Here is a 22,238-nt window from a genome sequence, read left to right on the forward strand (position 1 = left end):
AGTAACGTGCGCCAAAATTATCGTGTTTTTAACCAGCTTATTTACCACGTATTTAACCTCAATATTTACCGCCTACCCAGACCCTGGCGTTAGTGTGGTGTTCAGTCAGCTTCAGACCAGACAGCGTCATGGACAACATGCATATATTGGCTCTGGCGATCTTTTTCATTCGGTTGAGAAGCAGAATGAGAAATGCTCGAAATGCTCGGCAAGTTAATTCTACAAGGCAGATTGGAGAGGCCAACAGGGGAGCCCAGCAGCAAGGAGAACCCAGCCATCCGGAGAACCCAGCAGCAAGGCCGGAGGAGGTATGTGTTCAACTGTACCATCCATCTCTGAGGCTCCGGACATGGACGCCTCTATGGACGCTGGACAGATGGGAGCCGCGCTATGCCTTCCTCCGGCCTCTGCTAGGCGTCCTGAGGCTCATGGGGAGGACCAGCGGACGCCTATACGGACGCCTTCCTCCTGCGTCTAGAATTAGGCATCCCTGAGGCTGCTGATTGTAGTAAACGCTTAAATAAGAACGCATAGCTCATTTATGAATAGAAAAAGCTTAGCTAAGAACGCATAGGTCCATGAATGGAAGCCCCGACCTTGGATGTCCGGCCGGGCGCTCAAGGCAGCGGCCATGGATGTTGGAAGGCAGCAAGGCCTCCGATCATGGACGCCTGGATAGAGACGGGAACGTCCATGAACGGAAGCTGCGACCTTGGACGTCCGGCTGGGTGCTCAAGGCAGCGGCCATGGACGTTGGAAGGCAGCGGGGCCACCGATCATGGACGCCCGGATAGAGGCGGGAAGGTCCATGAACGGAAGTCCCGACCTTGGACGTCCGGCCGGGCGCCCGGATGTGGAAGGTTGGGAGTGGCCTCCGAACAAGAGGACATCCGGATGCTCAGGGCAGCGGCCCCGGTGTCCATGCGGGGTCTGTAGAAAAGAACCATCCACTTACCTGGTGGAATGACATTTGAAATGACATTTGAAATGACAGGTACCAGCGCACCATCAATACTGTATAGGCGCTGTATACCGCTCTATACAGTAAAATGGATTGCGAACGCCTACCGCTTCATAGGCGCACTTTGGACACTCGTTTGATGCCGCTTGGATTTGCGTCTAATTTGAATACTGAATCGAGCGGTTTGTGAACCAAAATGTGCGTGTGTCAAACGCGCGGGCGCCTGGAACTGCCGCACTTTTTCTTATGCGTCCGTACTGTATCAGCCAGTAGGTTAGCAAGTTACTCAATCTGTTGTTCATGCATATCATGTTGTTTTAGCATATTTTCTTGGAAATTGCTTATTTTCTTGTGGTTTTCCCTCTGCTTTTCTTTTCCTTTCTCATTCCCACTTTTAATTAAACTGTTTAAGAAACTGTTGCTACTGCGTGCTCAGTGTGATTTGATTACTGTGGGGTTGAGGGACCTGGGCCATGGAAATCCTGGGTGTGGGATTTGGGGGGTGTGAGGATGCTGTTTCACCCCTCTTCAGGTTTGTGAATCAGCACTGTGAATAATATTATTTCTTCTAGGTTGACCTCCTTTCCCTTGGAGCTGGGTAAATTTACCTCAGAAAGGAGTCACATTTGGAAAAGCAGGCTAAAAATCCAAATTTAATATTAGCAATACACCTCCCTGTTGGGAAAATAGAACAAGCTGGAGTTACAGAACCTACATATTAGCAGAATTCCTCATGTTGGTCACACAGACAGAACACAGAAAAGCCCTCAAAGAATAAGTAAACACAAATTATAAATAGAAATATACTCACAAAAACTAAATTCTTGTCTACTCCAGCCTCTACCCCCTTCTTAATCCCTGCAGGACAGGAGGGAAGGGGATGAATTAGGCAGGAGAGTGTCACTTCTTTGTTTTGCTCTCTCTACTCTAGCTTTAACCCCCTTCCCCTTCCCTGCAAGGGAGGAGAGAAATAACAGGAGAGGAGGGACTTGATTAAAAAGCAGAGTGGCTTTTCTGCATACTGCCTGGAAGAGAAGGAGCAGAAAGCAGAGGGCTATTTTCTGCAGCCTGAGAGTGGGAGCACTATCCAATAGAGTCAATTGGAAAGGACCTTGTGTGTCCTGCTAATATAAGCAAGCCTGTGTTTCTGCCCCCAGATTTGCTACACTCTAAGCAATCACCTAAATCTGCCTAATGTAAATGCTGGCCTTGTATTTGGGATTACAAAGGGAAAGGAAGAAATTTGACCTGGGATTGTGAAAGGTGATCTGGAATGCAGGGTGTGGTATGGGAAGGTGACCTGGCATGGCAGAGGGAGGATGGAAGGATGTCCATTGTCTTGGCATTATTGGTAGAAGCCTGTAATTGCACTCAGAGAAGGTGTCTTGGTATTGAAGGGGGTAGGAAAGGAAGATGACCTGACATGGCAGAGAGAGGATGGGAAGGTGAACAGACATTGTTGATAATAGATGACTTGGAGTTACAGGCAGAGGGATGGGGTGTCTTGCAGGGGATGGTGGGAGAGTAAAGGATTTGAAAGATATCCTGGCATAATAAGGGTATAATGGGAAAAATCTCAGAATGATACTAACCAAAACTTCCTGTATTTTTTTTTTCGGATCCTGCTACACTGAAGATACACGTGAATCACAACAAGGTAAGAAGGGCTAAGTGAAGAGGGAAGGAGATGGAGAGAGCAATCCATCATCCAGTTTATGTTCCCCTTAGGTCCCAAGTATGGAGATGGTGACCTGGCATTCAATGGAGGAAGATAATAATAATTCGACAGCCATTTAGATGGATAACTGAAAAGATGTCCATCTAAATGACTAAACTGGCATATTTGAAGCCGGATAAGTCAGGGGCATTCCAGAGGTGAGCATGAGGCATGTTGGGGAAGAGCGGAGTTAGTTGGTTAACTTATGTGGCTAACTCTGGTTGTGCCGCTGACCTGTTCTAAAGTTAGCCGGATAAACATATCCGGCCAACTTTAAGATAGCTAGGTATATTCAGAGGTGCGGAAACAAGACTCCAAAGAAAATCTTAGATATGCTGAGCACAGTGGGAGGATTACTGTACAGGTCTTACATTTAAGGCACGTGTTAATATATCCCATTTTGATCGCAGCTTTTCCATGATAACAGTATTTTCAGATCTAAGATAAGAAATGTCTTGCTGGGTCAGACAATGGTCCACCGAGCCCAGCATCCTCTCTCCAGCAGTAACCAATTCAGGTCTCTTGGAAGAAGTACCCAGCATATTCTTAAGTGAAAATCCATTCCCTGTTGTTCACTCCTGGCTCCCAATAGTAAAACGCTGCATTCCCCAAGCCACTATGGCTAATAGTTATTAATGGGTATCCTCCAAAAACAAGTCCAAACCTTTTTAAAACCAAGCTATACTTTTTTTTTTTTTTTACCACATCCTCCATCAACAAATTCCAAGGTTAATTGTGCATTGACTAAAAAAATACTTTAAAAAATGTGTTTTACATTTGCTCTCAGCTAAAATTTCATGGAATGTCCCTTCCTACTAGTACTATTTGAATAGGTAAAGCACATTTTTTACCTATAAAGAGAGTTCTCCATAGACAACTGGATGAATTAGCCAGCCAATACGCATGGGTGATGTCATGCGATGATACTGGCACAGACTCAGCTCCAAGAGCTTTACTGAGCATGCTCAGGAGTCCCTATATGCATGCTACCTCATGAACCAGAGTTTACACATTAGTGAGATAATGACTCTCCAAGGAGGTGGAAAGATATTAAGTATGGCTAATTCATCCTGCTGTCTATACCAAACCCTGTTTACAGATAAGCAAACTTGCTTTCTCTTTTGACATATAGGCAAGCGGAGGGTTGCAGTGCAGAACAACTATTGAAACAATCAATCTGGACCTCACCAGTGGAGAGTCTACTACTATTTAATTTATTTATTCATTTATAAAAATTGTAGCCTGCTGAGCTACAAATCTCAGTGGGTGACAATATAACATACATAATCAAAACATTAATAAACATAAAATAGTCAAATTAATATAAATGTAAACAACAATAAAATACCATGTCCACCCAAAACTTCATGCATACCTAATCTGAATTGCTTTACCAAATCCCAGAAGTTCATGAAACATCAGTTCTCATTATTCAAGGAACACGCCAGCAGCCAGTTCTCATTATTCAAGGAACACGCCAGCAGCCAGGAAGTCAATGTAGATCTATCAATGCCAGAATAATGTAAGTATGTAAGAGGTAGCTGGAAATGAGGCATGCAGCAGAATTTTGCACAAGTTGTAAGGCTTTTAAAGATGATTTCAGAAGACCAATGTAAAGGGGATTGCAATAGTCCAGCAGACAAAGAATGAGAGCTTGAGTAACAACCTGAAACTCATCATAATTCAGAAAAGGTTTTAGCGAGCGAAGAAGACGTAGTTTGAAGAAATAATTCTATACCACTAATTGAATTTGGGAATGAAAAGAAAGAGATGAATCAACCTTCATCCTTAAATTGCGAGTGCAAGATTTAATAGTATTAGATGAACCTCCAATAGACCAATGTTTGGGAACATTGCCCATCTCTGTGTGGTAAAGTTTTACAATTTCAGTTTTACTAAGGATAAGGACCAGACTGATTTCTAATAGCCAAGCTTTTATCTTAGAAAGATAGCAATTTATGGATAGCTTGGTAAGCATGGCCTCAACAGATGATGAAAAAGGAACAAGAAAATGGATATCATTCATTTATAATTTAAATATAAGACTCAATAGAGACAGTAATGTGCACAAAGGAAGCAGGTAAATATATATAAATAAAAATGTTAAATAGTTTGGACAAAATCGCTAATCTCAGAAACCACTGAACCGATTGCTTTCAAATTTGGACACAACCTTCATTTCGCATACAGGAAGGTTCTTCTGTACTTACATTACAGATATGTCACACCTGTGACAGGTAAAATAGGTTTAAAGATTTTTTCCAGAAAACAGCGACATCTGCTGGACGTAAGCGCATCTGTTACACCTTACACTAACACACGCTACACTAATCATTTCTCCAGTCCAGGTCCACGTTTCACTTCCATTTTAACACATTCACGCACTTTTTTCGCCAGAAGATAACTATTTCCTTTACAGATAAAATGCACCCACCACCCTCCTCACACCCCCCATACACATGCCAAATTGATTTACTTCCCACAGCCTCCCAACACACACAAAACCATCCTCCTCACACCCCCCACACACATGCCAAATTTATTTACTTCCCAGGCCCTCACAACACACACAAAACCTGACAGAAGTCCGGGAGGCTCCAGAGGGGGGCCAGGACCGGTCCGGGACACATCTCCTGCACTATGGCCATCGGCTGCCAGCAATCAACATGGCGCCGACAGCCCTTTCCCTTACTATGCCACTCGGGGACACCAATGGCAGCAGTAGCCCATGTGACATAGTAAGGGCGAGGGCCCCTCGGCGTCATTTTCAGGACTGGCAGCCGGCGGCCCTTTGCCCTTACTATGTCAGAGGACCTACCGCTGCCATTGCTCCACCCCACTGACATAGTAAGGGCAAAGGGCCGTTGGAATCCGTTTCAGTGCTTGCAGCCGACGAACCAACGCCAATACATCGCTCCTGGACCGCTCCTGAACGCCCGCTCCACCGAATGACATTTTTATCAGGTCTCAGGGGGTCTGGAGGGTGGGGGTGGTAATGAATTTATTGCGAACATCTTGGGAGGGGTCACGAGAGGGGGGGGGCAGTTTTCATTCATTCGGCAGCTCTGGGGGGGCAGGGGGGGCTACTGTTTTTCGCAGGGCTGGGGGGGGGCAGGAGAGTGTGGGGTGGTTAGTTTAAGAGAACGTTTCTCATAGGGTTGTTTTTTGGGGGAAGGGGAGGTTCACACACAAATACATACACTAAATTTGCACGATCTCGGGAATGCACCAAAATAGCCCTCCCCAGACCACAAAACAAATTTGGGAGTGCAAATTTGGTTAGGCACTCCCCTATTTGGCTACATAAAGCGCACAGACGCCCAGGGACAGACCACATGTAGCACCAACAATTTTAATTTCCCAGGTCTTGGGGGAGGGGCAGGAGGGTGGGGGGTTATTATTTGATTTAAAGGGTTGGGATTGGGGGGATTTTTTTTGGGGTGGGGGGTTCCCACAGAAATAGAAAGACAAACGTTTTCTGATCTGCAGCGTAGGCAGTAGGCAGGGGGAGGTGACAGTGAGGGGAGGGAGAATGAGGGGGGAGGTGAGTGTCAGGGGAGGGAGAATGAGGTGAGTGTGAGTGTGAGGGGAGAGAGTTGGAGTGGGGACAGGGGAGGGAAGGGGGGGTGAGTGACCAAGGGGGAGGAGGATGAGTGACTGAGGTAAATGAGCAAGGGGAAGGGGGAGGGAGGGAAAAGAACCTGACTCTGCCACTGCAACGCATGGCGGGGTACCGCTAGTATTAAATAAAATCAGAGATAGTGCAAATCCTTGGGTCACCCCTGTTGATAATGGAAAAGTCCTGGAGCATGAATCATCATTAACCATCCTATATAGCAAGTGTTGCTTACATGTAACAGGTATTCTCACAGGCCAGCAGGATGTTAGTCCTCACATATGGGTGACATCACAGGATGGAGCCCTGTATGGAAAACTTTTCTGTCAAAGTTTCTACAAAGCTTTGACTGACACTGGCACACTGAGTGCACTGAGCATGCTCAGCCTGCAGTTATCCCTGTGAGCCACAGGTGTCTCCCTCAGTCTCGTCTTATAGCTAAAAGCGCAAGCGAAACTAAAATAAAAGTAAAAACGTATACAGACCCAACTCCACGGGGTGGCAGGTGGGATTCGTGAGAACTAACATCCTGCTGTCCTGTGAGAACACCTGTTACAGGTAAGCAAAAGAAAATTATTCCTTACCTGCTAATTTTCGTTCCTGTAATACACCATGGATCATTCCAGACGGTGGGTTATGTTCCATGTCCAGCAGATGGAGTCAGAACACAAAATTCCCAGGGGAGGACCCATATAACCACGCCTCCCCTGTAACAGCTCTCAGTAACTAGACTAACAAAGCCCAAAAGAGAGAGACTAAAAACAGAGGGATCAAGTAATCAAAGAAGGAATTGAAATAACCACTGTCCAAATAAACAGCAACTAAATTCTGAACAGTGAATTTGCGAACAGCAGTGCGTGAACAAAAAAGACATGCAGTATTCGAAATACAGAGTCAAAGATTGTTAAGACAGGTAGGCAGGGATGTCCCACAAGCAAACCCCCAAACCAAGGGAGGGTATCTGGAATGATCCATGGTATTACAGGAATGAAAATTAGCAGGTAAGGAATAATTTTCTTTTCCCTGTACATACCAGGATCATTCCAGACGGTGGGATGTACCAAAGCTTTCCCATCACGGGTGGGCCGCAGACAGCCCTGCTCGTATTACCTTGTCTCCAAGCTGACCGCCCGACGGAGCACCGATGTCCAGGCAATAATATCTCGCAAAAGTATGGATCGACTTCCAGGTGGCCGCCCTACAAATCTCCTGAGTGGAGACGGAGGAGCTCTCCACCCAAGATGTCGCCTGGGCTCGAAGAGAATGAGCCTTGACAACCAGCGGAGGGGACTTACCTACGCCAAGGTACGCCGCTATGATCGCTTCCTTCAACCACCGCGCTATAGATTGTTTGGATGCCATGCAATCCTTCCGGGGTCCGGACCAGAGGATAAACAGATGATCGGAGAGCCGAAAATCATTAGTCACCTCCAGATAGCGTATCAGAGACCGCCGTACATCCAGTCTACGCAGGTCTCCAGACTCAGAAGAGGAAAAAGATGGGAATTCCACCGATTGGTTGAGGTGGAATGCCGAAACCACTTTAGGGAGAAAAGAAGGAACCGTCCTCAGCGAAACCCCTTCAGGCGTGAAACGAAGGTATGGTTCACGACAGGATAGGGCCTGCAGCTCGGAAATACGTCTTGCTGAACTGATTGCCACGAGAAAAAAAAAATGGTCTTGAGAGTGACGTCCTTGATGGTAGCCGAGCTTAGAGGTTCGAACGTCGAACCACAGAGGACTCGGAGCACCAGATTCAGATTCCACGACGGACAAGGTGGGCGAATCGGAGACTTCAAGTGTTTCACTCCTTTAAGGAAACGGGAGACGTCCGGATGCGAGGGCAGAAACTCCTTATTTCCACTGCGAAGAAAAGCCCCCAAGGCCGCCACCTGAACCCGAAGAGAATTGTAAGCAAGACCCAAATCCAAACCTGCCTGCAAGAAGGAAAGGACTTGTGGCACTGAGGCCTGCATGGGAAGAATGTCATTCGCTCCACACCAATCCTCAAAGACCTTCCAGACTCGAACATAGGTAACAGAGGTGGACATCTTACGTGCTTTCAGTAGCGTTGAAATAACCGGCTCCGGATAACCGCACCTCCTCAACTGACGCCTCTCAAAAGCCAGGCCGCAAGACAGAAGCGATCTGCCTCCTTGAAAAATATTGGTCCCTGGCGTAGAAGACGTGGCAGCTGACCGAGACGAAAGGGACCCTCCACTGTCAAATTGCGCAGATCCGCGAACCACGGTCGTCGGGGCCATTCTGGCGCCACAAGGATCACCGGCCCTTGGTGTGCCTCTATCCTGCGGATGACCTTGCCCACGAGGGGCCACGGTGGGAAAACATATAGGAGACAGTGGCGCGGCCAGGGCAGGACCAGCGCGTCCACGCCCTCAGCGCCGCGCTCCCGCCTGCGGCTGAAGAAGTGGGCGGCCTTTGCATTTCCGGCGGTTGCCATTAGGTCTACGTGCGGTGTCCCTCATCGTCGTACTATTATCCGCATCGCCTGCTGTGAGAGCTCCCACTCTCCAGGATCCAAGTTTTGTCGGCTGAGAAAGTCCGCCTGTACATTGTCCACTCCCGCTATATGCGAGGCTGCTAGTCGTTGGAGGTGAAGCTCTGCCCACTCCATCAATTTGTCGGTTTCCAGAGAGAGACCAACCGACTTCTCGTGCCTCCCTGGCGATTGATGAACACCACTGTAGTCGCATTGTCCAATAGCACCCTGACTGCTTGATGGCGTACTATGGGGAAGAAACCCTGTAACGCCAGATGGACCGCCCTGGTCTCCAAGCGGTTGATGGGCCACTTCGACTGTTCCTCCGTCCATCGACCCTGGATTGAGCTGTCCCGACAGACCGCTCCCCAGCCTGTGAGGCTGGCGTCCGTGGTGATAATCACCCAATCCGGGTCCTCCAGCGACACCCCCTGAGCTAGGTGCCGCGGTTCCAGCCACCAATGGAGACTGATGAAGGTTCCTCTCGGAATCGGAAGGATTGCCTGGAAATCTCTCGACACCGGCTGCCACCGGGAGAGTAGGGATCTCTGCAGAGGCCTCAGATGCGCAAATGCCCAAGGAACCAGATCGATGGTCGAGGCCATGGTCCCCAGTACCTGCATGTAGTCCCAGGCAGTGGGCGTCTCGAGCGCCATAAATCCTTGAATCTGCTGACGCAGAGAATGAGCTCTGTCCGGATGCAGAAAAACCCTGGCATTCTTGGTGTCGAAGTGAGCTCCCAGAAAATCCAACGACTGGGACGGGATCAGGCTGCTCTTGGTGAAGTTGACAATCCATCCCAGAGATTGGAGAAGTTGTACCACTCTGTCGACTGCGAGGATACACTGCGCTCGTGACTTTGCACGGATGAGCCAATCGTCTAGGTAAGGATGCACAAGGATGCCGCCACTGCCACCATGATCTTCGTGAAAACCCGTGGAGCTGTGGCCAGGCCAAAGGGAAGAGCGCGAAATTGGAAGTGTTGACCCAAAATTTTGAAGCGTAGGTAACGCAGATGAGCTTGATAAATTGGTATGTGGAGATACGCCTCCGTGAGATCCAACGAAGCCAAGAATTATCCCGGATGAACTGCCGCTAACACTGAACGGAGTGTCTCCATGCGGAAACGAGGGACTCTGAGGGATCGGTTGACCTGCTTGAGGTCCAGGATAGGACGAAAAGTACCTTCCTTCTTGGGAACCACAAACTAGATTGAATAATGCCCCCGGCCCAGTTCGGCGGCTGGCACCGGCACTATGGCCCCCAATTGAAGGAGACGATCGAGGGTCTGCCGCACGGCTCCCTGTTTGATTAAGGACCCGCAAGGGGAAAACAGGAACCGGTCCCGAGGAGCGCAAACAAAATCCAAAGCGTAACCGCGTCTTAGAATATCCAGAACCCATTGATCCGACGTGATTTGGACCCACTCTTCGTAGAAGAGAGCAAGGCAACCCCCCAGTCGAGGGACCACCTCGCGGGTCCGTCTGGCATCATTGGGTAGATTTAGCAGATGTACCAGCACCCTGCGCTTCCTTACCCTGGCGGCGCCCACGAAAGGGCCGGTTCCAGGAGTGCGAACGAGAAGAGGGAGCCCGAGGTGGCTGTTGCTTCTGAGGATGCGCTCTCCGCTGGTTACGATAACGGTTTCTGGAGTAATTATATGATCTTGACGAACGGGGTCAATCTTCGGGCAACTTGTGCACCGCGTTCTCATTAAGGGACTTGATGATCTGATCCAAGTCTTCACCAAAAAGATACCTACCCTTAAAAGGAAGGGACCCCAAACATGTCTTGGAAGAGGCATCAGCCGACCAATTGCGAAGCCAAAGGAGCCGACGCGCTGAGACCGCCGCCACCATGGTTCGGGCTAGGACCCTTAAAAGATCATATAAAGCATCCGCTCCATAGGCAACCATGGCTTCCAGTCTGTCCGCCTGGTGAGCCTCAGCGTCTGGTAAGGACTGGGAGGTGAGAAGCTGCTGCACCCACCGAAGACCCGCTCGCTGTGCGAGGGAACTGCAGATAGCCGCCCGCATCCCTAAGGCCGAGACCTCAAAGATATGCTTGAGGTAAACCTCCAGCTTCCGATCCTGCATATCCTTCAACGCCGTCCCTCCAGTGACAGGAATAGTGGTATGCTTTGTGACCGCTGATCCCGCAGAATCTACGGCGGGAACTTTGAGAATTTCCAAAAAATCAGCCGGCAGAGGATACAATTTTTCCATGGCTCTACCGACCCTAAGGTTGGCCTCCGGGGAATCCCATTCCCGAGTAATCAACTGCAAGATCTTGTGATGAGTGGGAAAAGACTTGGCTAGAGGCCGCAGTCCTGCTAGGAGGGGGTCCCCCTTCTTGAGAGCCAGGTCAGGCCCCACCGGTTCCGGAGGGGGATCAATATCCATTTCCTGGAGGATGTAGGGAATGAGGTCATCTAACTCCGCCGCTTGGAAGATGCGGAGGATCCTAGGGTCGTCGCCCTCCACCTGGGCCGCCAAGGTGGGGTCGTCCACGTCAGGGTCCTGGGATTGTCCTTCCCCCGACGAAGTCTGTATTATCGATGGTGTCCCAGTAGGGCCACGAGATGTCCCCACTCCCCCGCCTACTAAAGGGGGGCGAGCCTGAGGGAGCGTCCCACCCAGGAGGGGGGTAGGACATGTTATCTTGGGGGGAGAGGGTCCCCAGGTCCTGAAGGTCATGTCTCTGCTCTGAAGAAAAGCCCTGTGCATCAGGACTATGAATTCAGGGGAAAAGGCCTGGCATCCTGAGGGGTCACCCACCGGGGGATCCCCCCTCTGCCTACCAGGATTAGACTCGGAGTAAGGGTCCAAAACGGGCCTAGAAGTGGGGAACAATTTATCCGTGTCCTCCTCAGAAAGCGTGGCATCAGAATCTTGCAACAAAATGGCCGCTGTTCCCGCGTTGAGAGGGAACGGGGCCTGGCGCTTCCTTCCCACGCGGTCTGCAGCTCGAACGTCCTTGCTAGTAGCTGGCGCACATTCCCCCTCGGGGAAACAGCCTGAGAACAGACCCTCTTCAGAAAATAATCGGGCCCTGTCGGAGCCCTCACAAGGCACCGTGGACTGCATCGCCGCAGGGAGAGAGAGGGGGGGGAGGCTCTACAGGTGGCTCGCGCCTAAAATGAGCGCCGACCCGGCAACGAACGCTTGCCGTGGTCCCCCACCGACCTGAAGAAGAACTGACGGGGAATTACCCTCCCGACAGCAGGCGGCCCCGGGGAATGGTGCTTCGCGGGGCCGCAGGTCGGGACGTCGGTTGCTCCCCAAAAGGGAGGGGGGGAAACCTGGGTCAGGAGGGGGAGGCCGGCGCTACCGACTTTCACCTCAGGGAGCCAAACAGAGTCCAAAAAATTGCAGTCTTCTGCTGAAAAAGAAGATGAAACAAAAATACACTTACCCCAACTCAGCCCTCAGTGAGGAAAATGAGAAAAGAAAGAAAGAAAACAGGCAACAGCCTGTCAGCAAGTCACCAGGCTAGAGAGCGATGAGCCAGCACCAGCGGAGAGCTCTCCCCCTGCTGTAAGAGGAGCCTTAGCAAAGTGACCTAAACTGTAAATTTAAAACTTCCTATTTTTTTTTTTAAACTTGATCCCCCTGAGGAGGTAGCCCTAAGCTAACAAGCTGGGGACCACAAGTCCCCTGCTCACATCTGCTGGAGTCAGAACGTTACTGAGAGCTGTTACAGGGGAGGCGTGGTTATATGGGTCCTCCCCTGGGAATTTTGTGTTCTGACTCCATCTGCTGGACATGGAACATAACCCACCGTCTGAAACGATCCTGGTATGTACAGGGAACACTTGCTTTCTCACAGGACAAGCAGGATGGTAGTCCTCACATATGGGTGAGTACCGAGCTAAGGATGCCCGAGAGTGCACCAAATGCACCCAAGATGCATGAAAGGCGCAATGACAGGCGTGGAATTTGGAACGGAGGGCATCCTGAAAACCATAACAGGTTGGTGGAAGGATGTTGGGTAGTTAAACTGAAAAGAATAAGAGTAGTCGGACTGGCCAAACATGGAGCATGCCGGCTAGTCGTATCTAAGCAGTAATGGGCTGCGAAGGTATGGAGAGAGCTCCAGGTTGCAGCCTGATAAATATGTACAAGCAGCAGCGGCCGAGGGGAAGCTATTGAGGCTGGGACAGACGCAACAGAATGTGGTTACACACAGTGTTGAAGTGAAATGCTTGCTTGTTGGTAGGAAAAGAGATACAGACCTTCAATTAGGAGGAATATGTCTGTTTGCCCACTGGAACTCGCAGCTTGGCTCTTGCCACAGAAGGAAAGAGTTAGGTGGAATTCCTATGGAGTGTAGTGCGATCTAGATAGAATGCAAGTGCACTATTACTGTCCAAGGTGTGGAAAAACCCTCTCGCTTTGGTGAGAGAGAGGTGTTGGGAAAAATGGACGGAATATATTCTGAGTAAGGTGAGATGCAACGTCTACCTTAAGAAAGATATGAAGTTGAATACGTAAAACCACTCGGTCACGGAGGAACGCAGGGTCGGATGAGTATGTAACAAGGTGTGTACCTCACTGACCCTGTTGGAAGAAATGACATTTTTGAGGGAATTTCCCATGTCAAACTGTGAAATGAGAGGAATGGAAAGGCTCGAACGGAGAACGTATGAGACTTATAAGCACGAAATATAGGTTCCATTCCGTGACTAGTGAAAATAGAGGCAGCTTGATCAGTGGATAATCCATGGTAAGCTGACTCAGAAGGGGTTTACCATTAATCAGGTATCCCCACTCCCAAACGATACACCAATTGGAACAGAGGTGTATGTATGTGGAGGATGTCTGGGGAGCAGAATCCAAGGGAGCAAGAGAAAAGAGTAGTATAGAAAAAAAAAAGGGAAATACCCTTTTGTAGGATTTATGTGTGGAAGGTTTTGTGACGCTACCAGTACCTGAGAACATCAGTGAGTCTACAATTTGTGACTGACTGGTGAGAAGGCGAATTGGTTACCTTGTGATAGATTGAGAAGTATGGGAAGCCTACTGGTCTCGGCCAGGACTTGGGTCTGAGGAACAGTGAACCCCGTCCCGGTTCAACATTAGAAGAGTGCTGGCTATGAGAAGCAGCGGAAGAGACACATATAATAGGGCCTTGATGGAACAAAGGCGCCTTTGGGAACACATTGGAAACGTGTGTAGGGAGGAGAATCCGTGCACCATATGGTTCGATGCGGATGTAGAGGGCAAGTTCAGTTGAACTCAGCGTTAGAAGATCTTTCCCGCTACACATGTAGTCCAAGACCATTCGAGAGGATGGAAACCTACATGGAGAAGGTCTGCTAGTGCTTTCAGTAAGTCTCTTAGATAAGTGGCCTGAGGATGCATAGAGTGAGCAAGGGCCAAGGGTAGAGCTGCGCAGCTTCCTTGCAGAGCAGCTAAGAGGTTGTGCGTGCTTGTGTGTTGGAAAGCACATTGTCCCTATGCTGTCTGTTTGTATGCACAAAGATTTGTTGCAGAGGCAGTATTGGAAGGCATAAGGGTATAACTCATGGCTACAAGGTCCAGGAAGTTTATGTGAAACTGTGCCTGGAGCGGAATAGATGCATATTGGGTTGAGAAGATTTTAGGTCAAACTTTACAACCCTGAGTAAATGCGAGCATGAGCAGGATCAGACTAGGTTTTGGTTCTAGATCTGCAATATAGATGAGGGATGAAAGTGGTTGAACAGCTTAGACCCACTGATAATAGAATTTCACTGAATCTAACCCATAGCAGTTTTGGATCTATGAGGAAAGTGCATAGTGAAAAAACCCCATAGCCCGACAATGAAGAATTGAGGGGCTAAGGTTATGGAATATGCACGCAGAGACATGTAGGAATTTATTAGAATGTCTGCGCGGTTGCTGGACAGGAAGGTCATTATGACTGTGGTGTCCAGAAGTGTTGTATAAGGGATTTATGGCAGTGACAGTAATCCCAGTTAGTAAATGTATAGTGAGTCATGAAGAAGTTAGAGCTCCTTGCATGGACCTACTGTGGTTATGCAGCTGTCCATGCAAGGAAAGCGTGAATGATGTTGTACTCTGCAGAGAAACAGCAGTCACCGATAGTGATTCAATGAATACCCCAGTTGCCGAAGCTGGTACAACCGGCAGAGCTTGGGATTGTAATATTGTTGACTCACCATGAAGCACATAGAAAGATTAGAGGTAATGTACTTACTGCAATATGGAAGCATGGTAAGGAGAAATACCATTTTATCTGTGCCTTCTGAAGAAAGTTGGTATTTCTGAGGTCCAGGATGGGCAGAGAGTAACTACTTTCTGTTGAAAGAAAGAATAGTGTAATTAAAACTCCCCAAACACCCCCCCCCCCCCTCTCTGCGCTTTGTAGCATCTGGGGGAGTATACCGGGAATTTTGGTACAAGGTGGGGTGGCCGCTCTGATATCCAGCCAGTTCGGAGACCAGGAGGTATCCAACTGGAGGGGCTGATATAATCTGGATATCATGTAACCTCCCACGGGAGCGTGAGCGGTAAGGTCTTACCCGCATTTCTATGTGCTATACAAGGAGATATCAAGACCTGTTGTCAGGCTTCGAGGTGGACTTGCACTTGAGGCAGTATTTGCTGGATCTCATGTTTAGCAGATCAGCGAATCCACCTGGAACTTTGGTTCTGAAGCAGGAACCAGAAGCCAGAGCATTAATCAGTATAGAGCCTTGTTGCTGAAGAAGGGAGGATTCCCTGATGCAATCCCAAAGAAATGATAGAGAGGTTCTTTTGATATTGTGGCTGACATATCTGGCATAGCGATATGTGACACTAATACGGTTCTTGGAAGGTACATGACCTAGAACTTTTCAAACCATGTGGCTCGAATTAGAGAACACATCTCAATGGGAATGCCGCAGAAGCGGGTACTTACCATCCAACGTGGATCACCAGATGAGCCAGTGAAGATTGCTGGCTCCATGGATTTCAGGAGTCATCAAGGGAGTAGATGCCCGTCTCAACATTGATGTCTGGTATGGTGGCGCAGGTATAGAGGAGACAGGCTGAGCATGGCTAGCGCTACCACGGTAGTATTTTGTGGAGGGCCACTATCCCCCACCGATGTCAGTGGCGCACACCTCGGGAACAGGGGAGCTGATTAACAGCTCGTGAACCCAGCCCTTGTCGCAGCGGCTCGATGTCTTGTGATGCCAGTGCAGAATTCTTTGGAACTCGTTCCGGTGTTTCTGGAGCACCAAGGACTGCCAATACTGTGTGGAACAGTGTCAATGGCAGTGGTGATGTTGCTTGGTCCGAGCATTGTCCAGCATTGAGAAGGATAGCACCAATGTGCTGGATGGCGTCGGTGGCGGACGGTCACCGTGACGGTGACGATGCATGCCTCAGTGCTCGACCCAGTCTTTCTCCAGCGCCAAGATGGATGCCCTCACTGTCTTGGATGGTGACTGATGATGGACTGTCAGCATGCCTGCACTGCTCCTGGCACTATGTAGTGTCGTTGGCTAATATGGGGCTTTAATAAGAACCAAAAGCATGGAGCACTGTGTTTAGGTGAGGGCATTACGTGGTGGTGCTATATCGGTATTGATGGTGTCGATGGCGGCCGAAGCGGCCTCGAGGGTATCATCAAAAATATATATGAAAAAACATTGATGACTCGGCCAGAGCAATGACAGTGATGGAAGCACTGACGGCATCGGCGTAGGTATCTGTGGGAATGATGTGGCATTGAATAATCGAAAAAACATCGTTGGCATCGGAAAAATGATACCAGCATCAATGGTGTCAATGACCGCATCGATAGGAACATCGAAGACATCGAAGACACCGATGGAAACGATGTGGGCGTCAAGGGCATTGATGTATGGAGGCGGGCACCGACGGCATCGGTGGCATGGCCACGGGCATCGACGGCATGACGACGGACGTAGGTAGTATCAATTGGATCAACTCGGGCACCAATGGCATCCATGGAATCGATGCCACCGTTATGGGCATCGATGTCACCGACATGGGCACCGATGGAATCGATGTTGACATGGATGGAATCGATGTTGGCATGGATGGCATCGATGGAATTGACATTGGCATCAATGGCATCCATGGAATTGGCATTGGCATCGATGGCCTTCAATGGAATTGACCTGGCATCGATGCCCATCGATGGAATCGACTTGAGCATCAATGGCTATCGATGGAATCGACCTGGGCATCGATGCCCATCGATGGAATCGACTTGAGCATCGATGGCGATCGATGGAATCGACCTGGGCATCGATGCCAGGGTCCTGGCATGGATGGCATCAATAAAATAAAGGATGGCATCGATGGAAATGACCCTGGCATCAATGGAAGTGCCCCGGGCGATGGTGGCATTGACCCGGGCATGGATGGCACCGACGAGACAAGATGTACATCGATGGCATCCATCCGGGCAATGATGGCATCGATGAAACCCAAGGAAAAATCAGTGCCATGGATGAAAAACATGGATGGCACTGATAGAAACGATGCAGGGACCGATGGCATCAGTGTACCGCAGGGGGAGGGGTACTGATGGCATCTAAGAATCCAGGATGGTCTGAAGGGGGTACCGACAGTAGCAATGGGGCATCGACTGCATGAGGGTACTGAGGAATTGAAGGACCTGAATCAACAGGGGCCCTGGCAGCAAAGGAAACTGTGGAAGTCCCTGTCCCACTAGCGCTAATAACCAGGCAGAGTGTCACAGAGGGACACTCGCAGGCTATGTGTGGCTAACTGAAAACATAGGGAGAGGGAAGGCCGCAGTCGGTTGGCAGGCCAGAAAGGTGACAGGAACCTACCAAAAAACCAGGGCATAGTACTCACCGAGCGTCAAACGTACGCGAAGGGAGACCCGTGCAGGGAAAAGTGTTTGTGAAGTAAAAGTTTAAGTGTTTCAGCGTGGAAAAAGTGTTAGAATTTCTCACAGAGCTCAAAACCGCTATGCTTACTGCAGAGCTGAAAAAAGAAGACTGAGGGAGACGCCTGTGGCTCACAGGAATAATTGCAGGCTGAGCATGCTCAGTGCACTAAGTGTGCCAGTGTCAGTCAAAGCTTTGTAGAAACTTTGACAGAAATGTTTTCCATACAGGGCTCCATCCTGTGATGCCACCCATATATGAGGAGTACCATCCTGCTTGTCCTGTGAGAAAAGAGATTATCCAAAAATGAAGAAAACCAGAAAAGAATGATAGATGAGATCCCAAGGGATAGATGAGATCCCAAGGGATCCCAGGGGATTCCAAACAGATGAGATCCCAAGGGATTCCAAACAGAATTCAAGGGAAGAGCTCAGTAACCCACATTCCAGTGGGAGCACTGAGAGGAGAGGATCACCTTGCTGGTGGCTGAAAGGAATCAGTAAGTTTTTGCTTGGGACATTGTCTTTTTTAAAAGTATTGGGGCAAAGTTAACTATTTGGGAATATTATTTAGTGTGTTTGTGCTTTTAATAGTAAGGCAGTGAATAAACAAGTTAGACTGTATTTTTAAATAGTCAGTCAATAAGGCAGCTAGTAAGCAGTAGGTAGTATGTTTATTTTTAAAAGTCTGTAAGGCAGCTAGTAAGCAGAACTGAGTGTTTGTATTTAAAAAAAACCAACACAACCCCCCCCCCCACAAAAAAAAAAAGTAGCCAGAAGTTAGAAATAAGCTAGGAGCAGTGTATACCTAAGTAAAAAGGTTGAAAAGTTCAGTTCAGTTACTCACCTTGGAAAGGTGTTGAGGTAGTGTGATTTGGTTTGAATAGGTACCAACATTTGTTAATCAAGAGAGCAGTGAGTCACTCTGGCTGTCTAACTGAAGTTAGACTGTTTGGATTTCCCAACCCTCCCAACCCTCGCCCACCCACCACTAGCTCATCCTTTAATTTATAGGCAGGTGCCACTTTCACAAAAGAAAAAAACAAAAAAAAACAACCAACAACAAAAACTTTATTGAGAGTTTGATCAGACCCCTGTAGGCCGCTACCAGATATATAGCGAATACACTAATACATTTAAAGGACGTTAATTAGTCACATTCCTACTCCCATAGCAACCTAAAACTTAACTAGGAACTGATAAAAATTGAGATGAAGGCAGCAGTCCAGCAGCATGAGAGGGGCTTCCCAGTCTTTTGCATTGAGTGTCACATGTATGATTTTTTACCCACCGGAGAGAAGTTGTACATGTGCATGCGATGCAAAGAGCTCCTGGCTCTCAGAGAACGAGTCCGATCTCTTGAGGCTAGAGTGGCAGACCTGGAGGAGCTGAGGCAGACAGAGAGGTATATCGATGAGACCTTCAGGGACATAGTAGCCAAGTCCCAACTTCAGACTGGCAGCCCTGGTGCTGCCTTGGAGGAAGAAGGTCTCATGATTGGAGAGCATCAACCTGGTGTAGCAGGAAAGGATCCTGTAGCAAGGACCTGCTCTCCAGGTGATGCACTGTCCTTTCATACCGAGGATATCTCCCCAAGGCCTACTGCCCAGGAGAAAAGGGTTAGGTCGGCCGTCATAGTTGAGGATTCGATTATTAGGAATTTAGACAGCTGGGTGGCTGGTGAGCATGAGGATCACCTGGTAACATGCCTACCTGGTGTGAAGGTGGCGGACCTCACGCTTCACCTGGATAGTATTTTAGACAGTGCTGGGTAGGATCCAGCTGTCGTGGTACATATGGGCACCAACGACATAGGAAAATGTGGGAGGGAGGTTCTGGAAGCCAAATTTAGGCTCTTAGGTAGAAAACTTAAATCCAGAACCTCCAGGGTAGCATTCTCTGAAATGCTCCCTGTTCCACATGCAGGTCACCAGAGGCAGGCAGAGCTCCGGAGTCTCAATGCGTGGATGAGACGATGGTGCAAGGAAGAGGGATTCAGTTTTGTTAGGAACTGGGGAACCTTTTGGGGAAGGGGGAGTCTCTTCCGGAGGGATGGGCTCCACCTTAGCCAGGGTGGAACCAGACTGCTGGTGCTAACCTTTAAAAAGGAGATAGAGCAGCTTTTAAACTAGAACAAAGGGGAAAGCCGACAGTCGCTCAGCAGCGCATGGTTCAGAGAGAGGTATCTTCAAAGGATACTAATGATGCATTAGAATGAGGGCATCCCGACAGTGAGGTTCCAATAATAAGAAAAGTAGTCCAAGTGCCTGTAATTAAAAAACTCACCTGAGCTAAAAAATTCTAACTTATCCCTATCAATTAAAAAGCAGAATGAAAATACAAACAAAAAACAAAGTCTAATAAGTAAGATGGGAGAATTAGAATGTATAGCAGTGAATGATTCACGAACCAAGGAGAGAGGAGATTCAACTCACTCACCAAATCTAAAAAACAAATCTCAATAAACTTGTTATCCAACAACTAATTACCCGGCAAATGACAATATCATAAAGCTTGTTGCTCTAATGTTGTAATCTGCAGCCTCTCACCACACAATGGGTCGCAGGCTGTTATCAGCTTGCAGAGCTTGATTTGATGTAATCATTTACTGTCATTTGTCCACCCACCAAATACCTTTATTCAATAACCCATCCTATAAATCTATCACTATTTTCTCAAAATGTAAACTTTGACTGAACGAAAACGTTCTTTGAAGGTCTAGTTCATCACACAATTGAATACTTAGCCATAAATTTTCCATCGAGCAGCTACAATATTTTGCTGTTCAGTTTCAGCTTCCCAACATGTTTCGACTGAAATATCAGTCTTCTTCAGGGGAATTGTGATATCTCGAATCAGGCCAACATATTCATTATCTCCTAAAAATTAAAAACCATGAATTAAAAACACTCAAAGCAGACCACACAGCCAAAAATCTAAGCTAAACCAATATCTAGCGTAAACCATCATTCATCATGTAAATTATGGAGACGATACATTGACGATATTCTGGTGGTATGGGAGGGTGAGCTTAGTGAATTTACAGTATTTATGGAATGGTTGGGAGGTTGTGATAATAATTTGAAGTTTACATACAATTTTGATAAGAACCAAGTAGCTTACTTGGATATTTTAATTATGTTACAACCTATGGGGTTTGAATTTTCTATATATCGCAAACCGACCGACAGAAATACGTTGTTACGGTATGACAGCTGTCATCCTCATCATCTACGCAACAATCTACCTTACGGTCAATTTTTGCGATTAAGAAGATTGTGTTCAGACATTAGAGAGTACAAATCGAAAGCCCAAGTGATGAGCCAGAACTTCCAACAAAGAGGTTATCCTCCTCAGATTGTCAGGAAGGCTTACAAGCGAGCACGCTGGATCAACAGAGATTTATTGTTTTTGCCTAAGAATGTTCCACAAGATAATAACAGGCTGGTGTGTGTATTGCCTTTTTCTTCACAAGTTTACAAAGTTCAGAACATCATAAAAAAATTTTGGCACATTTTACATCTACATGATGGGTTCAATGAACTTCCCAGGTTTGCCTTTAAGCGAGGAAGAAACCTGAGAGACATGATTGTCCATTCTGATTTCGCAGATGAAAAAATTGATGGAGAGAACAGAGATTTTGGTATTAAAGGACATTTCCCTTGTGGGAATTGCACTGTGTGCACTCAGTCTTTTGCAGGCAGTGTTTTACCGTTTTTTGCAAATGGTAAATTTCATTTCCGTTCTCTCACCAATTGCGAGTCTAAAGGTGTGATTTACGGGTTATGGTGCCCGTGTCCCCGTTTATATATTGGCAAAACCATACGTCCTTTAAAGACCCGCATGATCGAACACAGGAGTGCCATTACACGCGGTAAGGTAGAAGCGCCGGTAGTACAGCACTGCCTTTCACATTTTCACACGTTTGATGATCTAACATTTGCTGTAATAGAAAAACCGTTGCCTAAGAGTCGTGGAGGAGACTTTGATGGTTATCTTCTTCAAAGAGAGCAAAAGTGGATCTACTATTTCAATACGGTTGATCCAGAAGGATTAAACAAAGACATTGACTGGTCAGTCTTTTAAAGAAACTATGGCGGTCTAAGAGTATAGAACTGTGGGTAATGTAGTTTATTGGGCATAGAGGATCCGGATTTCCGGTTGCTAGAATGTACGGGATGTGTTTAAATTCAGAGTGAGTATGACTGCAGAGACCAACTAGGACGCTGAGGCGCCATTTTTGAATCTTTAGAGAGACGGGTAAATTTGGTCCGGGTAAGTGGAGCATATTTCCATACGTTGCAACAATGAATGATGGTTTACGCTAGATATTGGTTTAGCTTAGATTTTTGGCTGTGTGGTCTGCTTTGAGTGTTTTTAATTCATGGTTTTTAATTTTTAGGAGATAATGAATATGTTGGCCTGATTCGAGATATCACAATTCCCCTGAAGAAGACTGATATTTCAGTCGAAACATGTTGGGAAGCTGAAACTGAACAGCAAAATATTGTAGCTGCTCGATGGAAAATTTATGGCTAAGTATTCAATTGTGTGATGAACTAGACCT

General features: G+C 47.7%; 1 protein-coding gene across 2 annotated transcripts in view; it reads left to right on the plus strand.

Moving 5' to 3' along the window:
- The window catches only part of LOC115085804 (speriolin-like protein), a 670,698-nt gene that overhangs the window by 463,328 nt on the left and 185,132 nt on the right, over positions 1-22,238 (plus strand). For both annotated transcript variants that reach the window (XM_029592238.1, XM_029592239.1), the window contains exon 7: positions 2,598-2,618. In XM_029592238.1, coding sequence (XP_029448098.1) covers positions 2,598-2,618 — 21 coding nt within the window. The remainder of the gene's footprint in view (positions 1-2,597; positions 2,619-22,238) is intronic.

Source organism: Rhinatrema bivittatum, chromosome 2 (assembly GCF_901001135.1).
Source record: "Rhinatrema bivittatum chromosome 2, aRhiBiv1.1, whole genome shotgun sequence".
NCBI classification, from domain to species: domain Eukaryota; kingdom Metazoa; phylum Chordata; class Amphibia; order Gymnophiona; family Rhinatrematidae; genus Rhinatrema; species Rhinatrema bivittatum.